Source organism: Mandrillus leucophaeus, unplaced genomic scaffold (genome assembly GCF_000951045.1).
Source record: "Mandrillus leucophaeus isolate KB7577 unplaced genomic scaffold, Mleu.le_1.0 Scaffold372, whole genome shotgun sequence".
NCBI lineage: Eukaryota > Metazoa > Chordata > Mammalia > Primates > Cercopithecidae > Mandrillus > Mandrillus leucophaeus.
In genome coordinates, this window is record NW_012103943.1 from 305,346 (window position 1) to 317,827 (window position 12,482).

General features: G+C 53.0%; 1 protein-coding gene across 8 annotated transcripts in view; it reads right to left on the bottom strand.

Moving 5' to 3' along the window:
* Positions 1 to 5,329: 5,329 nt before the first annotated feature.
* Positions 5,330 to 12,482, bottom strand: part of CPLX2 (complexin 2) — an 86,471-nt gene continuing 79,318 nt past the window's right edge. For 6 of the 8 annotated variants that reach the window (XM_011990162.1, XM_011990168.1, XM_011990164.1 and 3 more), the window contains 3 exons: positions 6,834 to 6,952; positions 6,522 to 6,697; positions 5,464 to 5,762 (listed from right to left, as the gene is read on the bottom strand). In XM_011990162.1, the coding sequence (XP_011845552.1) occupies positions 5,565 to 5,762; positions 6,522 to 6,697; positions 6,834 to 6,864 (405 nt within the window). In that variant the 5' untranslated portion in view covers positions 6,865 to 6,952 and the 3' untranslated portion in view covers positions 5,464 to 5,564. Of the gene's footprint in view, positions 5,763 to 6,521; positions 6,698 to 6,833; positions 6,953 to 7,321; positions 7,398 to 12,482 lie in introns of those variants that run through there. The other 2 variants (XM_011990165.1, XM_011990161.1) reach the window with 2 other exon arrangements.

Sequence of the window (12,482 nt, forward strand, 5' to 3'; positions counted from 1 at the left end):
GGGTATGGGCAGATCTGGGAGAACAGGCAGGAGGGTGATGTCAGGACATAGAAGGTGGAGGATCAGGGTCTGCACCCCTCCCCACATTGCCTAGTAAGTACAAAGAGCCAAAAGAAGAGTGACTGTGGCTATCATGTAGAAGGTGCAGAGATCGATATCTTGGGCCCTGAACCAGCACTGGGGTCCCTGGCAACACACTGTGGGCCAGACCCTATGCTGGGTGCTGGGGAGGGATCAGAGCACAGGCCAGCTATAAAGCTCCCAAGTTAGTGAGGGAGACAGGTGCAGCGACATCTCTTTCAACAGAATTTGCAAAGCTCCATTCACTGAATGCTTGCCATGTGGTGCTCATAGCATGTGCAGGACCCCATTTACTCTTCACAACAAGTGTGGAGATTGGAGCAATGCTTATCATCCCATTTCACTTATAAGCAAACACTCAGAGGGGTTAAGTGGCTTGTTCAAGATCACTCTGCTGGGTGACAGAGCCGTAAACACATCCAGCGCTGTCTGAACACTCAGACATGATGCTCTGTGGCTGCGAGTGCAATGAGAGCCTCTGCTGTGGTCAGGGGGACGGGCTGGGTCAGAGTGGGCTTCAGAGAGGAAGTGATGTTTGAGTTGGAGCTTGAGGGAGCTCCAAGCTCCCGGGAGCACCAAGGAGGGTAAGGGCACCACTCATCTCGGGCCTTGGGGGCAGAATATGCAGATGCCAAGAAGATGGTATGGATAGGGGACTGGGGCACTTGGAGCACAGAGGTGGGTGTGGGTTCTGATCAGCAGGTTGAGGCCACATCACACAGGGCCATTTGGACAATTTGGATGTTATCCTATAGGCAGATGCCTTCCTATTGGCCTTTGGAGGGCTCTGGGCAGGGAGTGACATAGTGAAGTCTGCGTTTTGGATGCACCTTGCAGGCAGGGGCAGGGTGGCAGGAGAGGGTGCATGGAAGGAGAGGGGTAGGGGCTGGGAGACCATTGTGTGGCCATGGGAAGGGCCCAGCCAAGCTGAGAGGAGTGGGACCTAACTTAAGGCAGGGTGTTAGGGTGAGGGTAAGGGCGGAGGGGGTTCCGGAATGGTCCTGACTCCTCACCAAGGCCTGGGAAGTGGCTGTTTCCGGGAGGAATGCTGAGTGGTGTCCTTTCTTTGGGAGCCCAGCCTCCTGCACGTGGCCTGCAGGGAGCAGGTCTCCCTCAGTATTTGGGAAATGAATGAGGACAGGCCGCTGCCCACTGTGTGACTTGGCAGCATTCTCAGGAAGCGGCACCCTGAGGGTCCTGGGGGAAAGGGTGGTCAGGGATGTTGTGCGTAGGGGGTCCACAGGGACCACTCAGCCCCTGGGGCTGAAGAATTGATTCTGGAAGGCAGGGAGGCAGAGTGATCCTGGAACCCTGAGCCCAGTCCCAACTCTGGCCGTGGTTGATTTCTGGAGTCATTTCCATGGGGTCCTGGCCAGAAGTCAGGGTAAAACTGAAGATTTTCTGGGGCCTCTTGAGCTTTGTGGGTTGCCTCCTCCCTGGTGAGTCGGTGCCCCTGTTTGTCCCTGGTGGTGCCGATGGACAGAAGAGGACAGAGAGACAGAGAGCTGCTGTACAAGGTCTTTTTCTTTGTTGTCATGGTTGATTTTGTACATCTCAGCATTTGCATCATACAAAGGGGGGAGCAACAGCCATGGCTTTTGGTCAGGTTCAGGGGGGCTGAGGGGGTGCTCCTCCCCTCCCCCCAGGCACTGACACATTGAAAGGAAGCAGAGCAACAATGACACAGCACAAATGTGGGAAAGGGGTTCCCCCGCGCAAGCAGGATGGTCGATCTCACCTGGGTCTCACCAGGACTCCCCGCTCCCACCCAGGGCCAGCACGAGCACCTCCCATTCTCTCCCCAGTGAAGAGCGTGGGGTGACAGGAGTGGGACTGGAGCAGGGGACATTTGGTGGGAGGCATGTCCTCAGGCCTGGGAGCCCAGGCTGACCCCAGCCTCCCTGTGCAGTCAGGGGCCTGTGGAACCCTAAAGGATGGAGCAGGTGGCCAGCGGGGATGGGCAACCCTGCCAGCTGGGTGCCGGGCTCTTGGAGCTAGGGGCCCACCGCACTGCACTCTAGCCACAAGGCTGTGGGCTGGCTGCTTTGCCCACCGGCTGTCCCCTGACAGGGGCTCTGGGCTGCAATACTGCTGTCTCCTTTTCATTCTCTCGCTCTCACACACCTGGGATGGCGTCTCCACTTCCTGATTCCATCTGGAGGAGTACCCCGCACAGCCTTGCTGTTAAGGACACCTTTTGGGAGCTTCTGGATTTGGAGGGGAGGACGTCCATGTTTGGAGATCCTGACCCGCCCTGACCCGTCGCCGGTGCCCAGCCCAGGGTGACCCGTAGCTGCCTTTTTCCTTCTCTCTGGCAGCGCCTCCCAGGCATGGGAGCCCGGCCTTCCCCAAGAGCGCACACGCTCACCTCACCTGGTGCACGCTCCCTTGCGCCTCATTCTTTTCACCCATCTACAAATGATTGCTCCTTCCTGTTTTCCTATCTGGGGGTCCTCTCCCTTGTGTGTGTGCTGAATTCTGGGGCCACTCCTCCCCTAAGTGTGTTGCATGCACACTGCCCCATTTATGTGTGCACACTCATTCCTCTCCCACCCAGTGGGTCACGCACACCTCACCTCCCAGGCGATCCTGTGAGGATCCCTCCCCTGCTAGAGCAACTTTCACGTATTCTATGCACTACGTGTGCCACACAGACATGCTCTCTGGGCCACACATTAGCTGCTCTCCACAGTCAGGTCTGTGTCAGTAATGACAGTCATTGTGTTCCCCTGGGCCTAAGAGTGATCACTTGGCAGTGGTTGGAGCCAGGTGTGTGCCAGGCAGAAATTTTCCCCCATACCCACCCCCAGGAAGACCTCAAGTCCTGCTGTCCCAGAGCAGAATAGAGGGGTCTGGGACGTGGACTCAGACTAAACCAGCCATCCTGGAGGGCAGGCATCAGGGTGGGGCTGAAAGCCCCGATCCCACTCTGGGAATACAGAGGGACTGCACTGTGGAGACCACCAGGGCAGCCCTCTGAGGGTCTGGGGTCCCTCCAGCCCACCTGGAATATCTGGTTTGACTGGGTTCTCTTGCTCATCTGAAGCGCCCTGTGCCTTGGTCTCTGCTACCTATCTGGTCCTCTCTGTGTCCTGGCATCACCATCGAGGCTTGAAGGTCCCTGTCAACTGGCGGAGGGGCACCTCTGAACACTTGTGTCCAAGCGGGGCTCACACACAGGGGCTGGGGAGGCCTGGGGCCCCTGGACTGGGCCCTGCTTGTCTCTGGCCCAGGACCCCAGGGTTCTTGAGAATGACCATCCTGCCCAGGATAACAGACACAAAGAGACAAGCAGACAACAGGGGTGCGAGGTGGCTCCCCATCACAGACACAGGCACAGACACAGACACAGGCCCCTGGGGGGCTGGACACAGGGGCACGAGGAGGGGGCAGGGGTGCAGGGAGGAAGGTAGGTCCAGGGAGCTGGAGCTGCCGAGACCCTGCTCCCCAAGGAAGGGACAGACCAGGGGACTTTTCTGGTTCCCTAAACATATGGATTGTTTTGTCTCGTGTTTAAAGTATTGCAGTCTAACTGATATGGCTTTACCTATTGGAAACGGACAGAGAAGACACATGTCTGTCTCTGAAATAAAAGCAGAATCCACTAAAATGGAAAACCTGCAGAATGCAAACTGGGGCCAATGGGAACAGGGGCTTCAGGGGCAGGCAAGTCGCCCCTCCCTGGCCCTGCTTTTGGGATAGGCCCTGGCGGGGCCCAGCATGGCTTCCTGGGGCACTGCCTGGGTCTGTCGCAGTGGGATTCTGAGGACCTCAGGCAGGAACCCCCCAAGGGTGGGAGCACTCTAGGCCAAGGACAAGGTCTCCTATTGGAAGTGGCCAACTGTGACCAATGGTCTCAGGGCTGGGAGGGGACATCTTACCCACGTTCTTTCTCCCCAAGCTCACATCCATGCACGTAACTGTCTTTTCAGACCCCCAAACATGCACACACAAACCTTCAAATATCTCCCAATTCTCTCAAACACACACTTCTACAACACCTAACACAAACCCATCACTCCCAATACACACGCTATTTTGAAAACACATTCTTACACAAGCTAACATATACAGCCTCTAAACACAAGATGGATAGCACAGACACATGACACAATTTCAACCCAAATACACCACCTCAATCAAGCACACATACACAAGGCTAACACACAATCTGTAACACATAGATATAACAACTACAACACACAATATCAAGACACACACACGCTCTAGCCCTACACATATGCATATGATCTCTGAACACACAATCTCTGATGCAGTCTCTGCCACACACTATCATGCATGCATGGATACAATTTCCTCCCTCATTTGACCCCTCTTCCCTCACCATCCCCACACAACTGACTGAGCAGAAAGCTGTGATAATTTGAGTGGGGGACAAATGCCAGTCCCAGACATCCCAGAGGAGAGTTTGTCCTTGGCCAGTGAGATGAATGGGTGGTGCCTTCTGTCAAGCGGGAATTGGCTTCTCACCAAAGGCTTGGGGCTTTGGCCAGGAAGGGTCCTCCTGAGGACCACGGGGCCCTGGAAGCGCATGGACAGGACAGGGTGAGGAGAGGGTTGGATAAGAATGGGGGCAGCTTGGCCACACCAATGGGGGTGCTCCCCACGGCACAGACCATCGCTGCCCGATGGCTCCAAGTGTTTTCTGGGGGCCTGGGCAGCCCCTTGGCTGAGCAAGTGGGGCCTAGCCTGGCAGTGGGGGCCCAGGACCTAAGTGGGATGGGGGTGTGGAACAAGGGGCTTCCCTACCTGGGGCTCCTCCACAGATGAGCTAAAGTCCACAAAGGATCCATTTGGAGGGACCAGCTTGGCAGGGGCCATGTCTCTCCAGGTGGGGGCTGGGGAAGGGGGTGCTCCTGGGCTGGGTGTCACCAAGGAGATGGAAGAAGGAGAGCCCCAGCCTCCTGCCCAGATCCCAGCCTGGCCAGACCCGGGGTCTCTCAGCCTGGGCCTTCCCGGGACAGGCTTCCCCTGACTCCGTTCCTCAGAGCCAGGCCACTCAGTGCCCCTGCCCTGACCTGGGGGCCCACTGAGGGTTGGAGGCTAAAGGTCAGCATGCTGGGCAGGGCTGGAATGTGTCATTACTTTGGCTGACTGGGGACAGTGGTCCTCCTGGCAGTGGGGAGCATGAAGGAACGTATAGGGGTCACCACACTAGCATGACCTTAGGCTTCCTGAGGGGGCTCCCAGTACCTTTGGCCCTGGGTTCAGCGCCCCCCCACCCCCACTGGGGAAAGACTGTCTTCCCTTTTTCAAGCTACTTGGGAGTGGGGTGCAGGTGGATACCCTGGAATGAAGGGAGGTGTGAGGGAGAGCTGAGGGGGAGAAGCCCCTGGCCGGGGAAGGGGGGCAGAGGCCAACTGAGGTTTTCCCCTTCAGAATTGAGACTTAACCTAATAAAAAGAAAAGAAAGAACCAAAAAGAAGTAGTAACAGGTGGAGTGGGCTGGGCAGGAGGCCTGGTTACTTCTTGAACATGTCCTGCAGCGGCCCGGGCAGGTATTTGAGCACCGTGTCCAGGATGCTCTCCTCTTCCTCCTCCTCCTCGTCCCCGCAGCCTGCAGGGATGGCCTTCTTGGGCCGGGTCAGGCTCCCCTCGCAGGGCTGTTCGAGGGCCGCTTTCTCCTCTGCTTCCTTCTCCTCCTTCTTCTTCAGCCCATACTGGGGAGGGGGAGGGCAGAGACACGCATGAAGCGGGGTGGGCAAGGAGAAGCAGGAGTCTCACGATCATGCAGCACTGGCTGAGGTGGCCAGGAGTACCTCCCGAGCCTCAGTCCTCTCATCCGTAAAGTGGGGATAAGGGTGTCTTCCCTGTAGGATGGTGCCTGGTCCTCGGTGGGAGAGACCATGCGTGGGGTTTCCTTTAAAATTAACATCTGCCCATGAGAACTTCCTGCTGTGCTGAAATCCCCAAAGATCTGAACACGGGGCGTTTGCTCATATATTTTGAGCCAAATTTGGTGACGAATCTGACTTGAACCAATGGAAGACTACTTCTAGCCTTTATTTATTGCAGGGCACTGACAGACATGCACTGGACTGTCTGGAGTAGGGTGGCAGCCCCAGACCCGCTGGGAGTGACACCTAACAGCACAAGGTGCTTAGGACACTGTGGTATTTTTCGAACATTCCCCAGTTCGGAACTGCATTCATTTTTGGTCCCAAGAATCTGCAGTACTAAACGGTGGACCGTAGGGTCCACCCTCTTGGAGTACGTACTACGCGCATTCTCTTAATCCCCAAAAGGATCCCTTGAGGGAGGTGTCCTTGTGACACCCATTTTGCTGATGAGAAGAGTGAGGCTCAGAGAGAGCTAGGGCGAAGGTGAGAGCTGGGATCCAGGGGAGGCCGGGCAGGGGCTTTCGCTGAACCGATTTTACCCGCTTGTGGCCCTCCCCAGGGCGGGCGGGCGGAGCTGACCTTATCTCGGATCTGCTGCCGGACCTTCTCCCGCTCCGCCTCCATGCGCGCGTGCTTGGCCTTGCGCTCCTCCTCCTGCTGCCGCAGGGCCTCCTGCCGCTCCTCCTCCTTCTTCTGCGCGTCCGGGTCCTTCTCCTCTTCTCCCCCCAGCATCTTCCCCATGTCCTTGGTGGCCCCTACGAGGAAGCGGTGGGAGGGAGAGGGCGGGGTCAGCCAGGGATCAGGGCTGGGGAGAGAGGGGCTGGGCGGGCCGAGCCCCCTCCTACAAGGGTCAGACCCGCCGAGGACGCGCAGTGGGGCGCTGGACCTCACCTCCAAGGGCCTGCTTCATGACGAAGTCCATGCCGCCGGCTCTGGTTAGCGTGCCCTAGACCACGGCAGAATTTGCATGCAGCGCTCCTGGCTGGCCTGGCTCGGGAAGACGTGACAACCTGCAAAAGAGAATTGGGAGTCAGATGGGAGAGGCCTCTGCGCAGGCAGGGCAGTGGAGCTAGACAGACAGCAGCCTCACCCTGGTTCAGACACCAGGCACCCATCACTCAGGTCAAGACCCAATGCCCTGCTAGAGGAAAAAGGAGAGGGAAGAGAGCGACTTACTGGGCAGACACGTAGGTGCTGCCAAATAGCTTTTTGAAAGCGGTTTGGTCCCTATTTTAAAGCCTTCATCTTGACGCTATTGTTCAGATTTGATTGAAGCCAGGAGCTTTGGAAAGAGCCGTGAACCTGGAGTCAGGCAGATCTGGGTTCCAATGCTACCGTCATTTCCTTATTTGCCATGGAACCTTCAGCAAGGCCCTAACCTGCTCAAGTCCCCAGTTTCCTCCTCTCTAAGAGAGAAATGGCAATGCCACCTTTCCCCGGGGTCCGGCGGGGATTGGAGGGGGCCCAGCCTGGGCCACTGGATCAGCCCATCAAAAGACCAGCCCGTGTTACTGCCCCAGCCAATCGGAGGCAGCTGAGCCAATGAGAACAGCCAGCTTGGATAAACAGATCCTGACTTTGGAAATTAGACAAATGGAAAATAAGTTATTTTTATTGTAGTGTACATGTAATTTTTATGTTTTGTACCTTAATATCGATTTTTATTTTGAATTTCACATGGGAGTGTTGGAGACATAACCTTCTGGGGGCTTAGGGCTTTTAAACTACCTAGCACGGGCCTTGCAGGCACTTGGCAGACATTAGTACCCTACCCCTCTTCCTAAATCACCGACTTTCGGTTTTTATTATATTTTTTATTGTTCTGTTTTTGCCTCAGAAGTGTTCTCCAAATACAGTCTTAATGGGAATCTCAATATGCAAAATATGTAAAAGTGGAACTCTTCCAATGGTAGAGGTGGGGGAGGAAGAGCCTTCCCCCTTGGCCTCCTTACCATCTTCACCCCACATCCCTGAGAAGCTGAACCCTAGTACTCTAACTTGAGAGTTTCTTTGTATTTTAACCATTCAGTTCCACTGGTTCTTTAACAGACACAGATCTGTTTTCAAGTGTAGGGGGGACATCTGTGAGCTATCCAAAGTGTGAAGTAGCTTCATGGTAAGCGGAGGCCAGGCCTGCTCCCCAAGGCCTTTTGTCCCACACTGCCTTGCAAGGAAGAAAAAAGGTTCCTGGGAAAGGGCGGCAGATATTGCAACCTTGTTGGATTCAAGGCTGGATATTGCAACCTGGCTGAGTTCTGGGTCACTGGTTGTTCTTTGATAGATTTTCTTCATTTCTCTCAAGATGAGAAGTCATATCGGTAGACTGAGATTATTTCATGATATGGGGCCCAAGAGCTTATCTACGTGATCAGACCATCTCATCTGATAGGTTGTTCTGGGAAGAGAAAGTCATTATGTAGCAGAAAAAAAAAAAAAAAAAAGGAAACCAAAAACCCAGGGGCTTTGGCATCAGACACACCTGGTTCAAAATCCAGGCAGCTATACTTACTGGCTGTGGGTCCCTGGGCAAGCTTCAGTTTGCTCCCTGCAAAATGGGGGAGTATTAAGGCCGCCCTAAAATGGATGTTTGAAGGAGAATGAATGATACCAGTCAAGTGCCTGGGGTGTTGCAGGAACTCATAAAATGTCAGCCGTTGCCAACTACGTATTTGTGGAACAAGCCAAAAAGGAACAGGCTTTCCATGCTTTCTAAGAAATGCAAGAGAACCCACCTGCCTAACCCCAAATTCTGAGTTTGAAGGTTGCTCAGCTCAGTCAAGATGTTTTCGCTTGATTTAATACATTGTGAAAAAGCTTCATTTCTAAGAACAGGAAATGAACAATTTAATAATCAAGTGATTTCAGGAACTCTTAGGTTCCTACTCTGTGTTTACATAGAGCTCAAGGAATTACCAGGTGGCAGTGGGAGATGCAGGGCTCTAATCTGAGATGTTCCAAATTGGGCAGGGCACCCAGGCTTTAGTTGCACCCTCATCCCTAACTTGCTGGGTGATTCTGATGTGTCTCTCTCCTGGAGCAGATGATCTTCCAGACCCTTTCTCCCATGCCTCTGTTGAAGCAGTCTGCAGCATTTGAACTGCTGACAACCCCACTGTACCCCCAAACCTCCTTCTCTCCTGGTTCTGTGACTCAGTTCTTTCCTGTCCCTGCTTCCCCTGTTTCCTCTCCTCTCCTCTTTTCTTCTCTTCCTTTGCATTTTCTGACTCCTCTTCTTCCTCCTGTCTCTTACATAAGCTTTTCCCCCGTAACTCTGACCTCAGCCCCTGCCTCTTTTTTCTTTCTAACCTTTCCCTGGGAGAACTCATCCATTCTAGGGGTTTTAATGACCACTGAAACTGATGACACCTGGACCTGTATATTGACTCATCCAGCAAGTATTAATTGAGCACCTACTTTATGCCAGTCAATGTGTTAGGCACTGGGGATTTACAGGAAGCAGGCCAGACAAAGCCTTGACTTCATGCAGATTACATTCTGAGGCATGTATGTGTGTATGTGAGTGTGGGTGTACATGCATACATATGTAGGGAAATAGGCAATACATAAGTAAAAAAACACATTTCCTTCTCCTGGATACCCTTTCCTGGATGTCTGTGGGCACCACTCAAACTCAACATGCCATTTCTGTATCACCCAACTATCACCTACTCCAGCCACCTCTGCTTGCAGGCATACATTAATCAGACATTGTTTGCCACCGCCACCCCTCCCCCAGTTTGCAAAGTACCTCTGCTCACCACTGAGTCTTCTCAATGCTTACATTCCTGTGGCTCTAATAGCTCTTCTTCAGCCTGCTGGGATTCTTTATCTGAAATTCCCAACTCTGCCCAAAAATCCTGCTGCCCAATCCCAGTATGAACCTCTGAGCTGTTAAGCAGTCTCCCGTTCACTCTGTCTACACTCTCCTAACCAATTCTCCTTTTCTCAAGGCCTAAACTACTACTGCCTTCTCCCTCTCAGCAGGTGACTTTCCCCCACTTCAAGGGCCAAAGTATAAGGGGTATGAGCTCTGAGGTTAGGCATGCCTGACTCACATCTTGAATCTGCCGCTTTTTAAGCTGTGCAATAGTAATTGACCTAGCTTCGTTGATACTTGATCTTCTCTATAAAATGAGAATTATAATGCCACTTTGAAATTTTAGAAATACTCTATGGGATGTGTTTGCACATGCTGGGTGCTCAGTAAATGGTGGTTTTGATAATCAAAACAATTAATGTCAGTGAGTGGGAGCTCCAGTAACCTCCCTTCCTTCTAGCTCCTGAGGAAGAGGAGCTCTTCTGGCTAAAGCCAGTGCATCCACCTGTGCCCTGGATTCCCTCTCTTTATACCTCATCACTCCCTCTTCCTCACATCTTCCATCTCCTCTCCACCGGTTGCTTTTATCCCCTCCCTTCTTTAACTCCTTCCCTATATTCTGTGTTTCCCTTAATCCTACCCCTCTCACTTTGTGACGAAGTGATCTCAACGTGGTATCTCTACGTCTTCACCTCCCAGTCAAGCCCTACCTCTCTGTGAGACCAGAGCTCTGCTGCCTCTGCAGGAACCCTGAAACTGCCATAATCAGTCGGCACAGGTGATCCAAGAGGGTCTTCACAGCCGTCATCCTCCTCCTCCATCCCTCTGCTGAATCACATGCTGCTGCTGACTCCCTCCCCCCACCTTTTCCAGCTTTCTGGAATCTCCTCCTGAATTCCATGACACAGCACTCTTGTGGTGTTCATCCTACTTTTCAGATAGGTCTTCTCTCTCTTCTTTGCTGACTCCTTTCCTTTCCTTTAAAGTGAAGATGTTCTCCAAATGAACTCTCCCCTCCTGCCTCTCCTGCTCCTCTGTCTCCCTTGGGAATCTCATCTACCCCTATTGGTTTAGTGCACTTCTTTAGCCACAGATACCTCCCTCTCTCTGCCTTCCCTCCCCCAAACCTGCGCATTTAACTCTCTGTTGGATGTTGTCACATGGATAATCTCAAATTCTATCTGTCCAAAGATCAGTCTCATCCTGGCTTTCCCGACACACTATCTTTTTCTCTAGCATGCCTTGTCCCAATCACCTCGACTGAAAACTCTAGAGACAGCAAATTCCTCATTCATTCATTCATTCACTCACTCACTTGCTCTTACTACAAATATTCCTTGAGTATCTACTTTCTGCCAGACACTCTTCTGGGTGCTGGGGCTGTGGCAGGGAACAAGGGAGTCCCAGCAGTGGTCCCACAACATTCAGCTGGGCTGGGAGGTAGAAGCTGAATAACAGATCACACAAGGAATTGGTGAGTAAGATTGGGATGGGGGTGCCGAGGGAGAATTCCAGGGAGAAGTCCAGATGCTGTGGCTTTGCAATGCTGCCTGCATCTCGACCCTCCATTCTCCGACTGCTGCTAATGTCTTGGTTCAGGACCTAGAGATTCTGGATTTATCCATAACCTCTAACTGTCTCTCCCCCAGCTCTCATTCAGCCTCCACATGGCCGTCCAATTAATCTTCCTAAAGGGCAGATTTGCTCATTCACACACACCCTGCAATGGCTCCCCATGGCCTTGTTAAACTGATGCGAGTCCTTGTGCTGACCTTCAAGGCCTGCACAGTCTAGCACCCGTCTGTCTTCCTTGCTGCTGGTGTGCCACCTCTTGCACAGGGCTCTGCTTCTTGCACAGGGCTCCGCTTCAGCATGTAGTATTTCCTAACAGATCCTCTTTCTGAAAATGCCTGGGCATTTGTGCATGCTATTCCCACAGCCTTGGAACCTCTTACCCTCATCTCTGCCAGTTCACATCCTGGCTCCATCACTTACTAAGTAACCTTGAGCAAATGACTCAATGTTTTCTCATCTGTGAAATGGAGACAACACCACCTATTCCCAAGGCTTGTAGTGAGCATTGAATGAAGTGATGCAAATAAAGTGCTCAGCCCAGTGTTGGCACAGAGTAGGTACATATTATCTAACATCATTGCAGTCATCATTATCATCAGCAGCAGCATTAATTTCCGAAGATCCCTCTCAAATAGCACTCCCTCCATGCAATTTCCCAGATCTCCTTGGCAAGATGTGAGGGCATCTTCCCCTTTGGAGACCTGTGGCACTTTCTGGGGCAGTATTGCCTGCCTCCAGTACATGCTATCTTTGTCTGTTTTTCCCTTCCTGGTCACTCTGAGCTCCTCTCAGGACAGGACCAGTATCTTGTTTCATTTCTCCTGTCCCCAGAATCGGCTACATCTCCTGGTACGTGGTAGATCCTGAGGACATGTGTGCTGGGTTGAATTTAACGTGTCAACGAGTGCATGAGGGTGTGTGCGTTGGAAGTATGACCCCGTGTGTGCAACTCTGGACTTAGACATCGTATGAGTGCGTGCGTGTGTGCAGGCGTGTGTGTGGATGTTTTGCCATATGCCTGCGGGAGCGCTGAGGTCCAGCAGGTTGCCAACAGTTGAGGATTTTGACCGGGCCGCCAGGAGGCGCTCCTTAGCGGTTCTGCGGGAAGTCTTGGTCTATCCCTGCGCGGGAAGGGGGGTGGGGGTGGA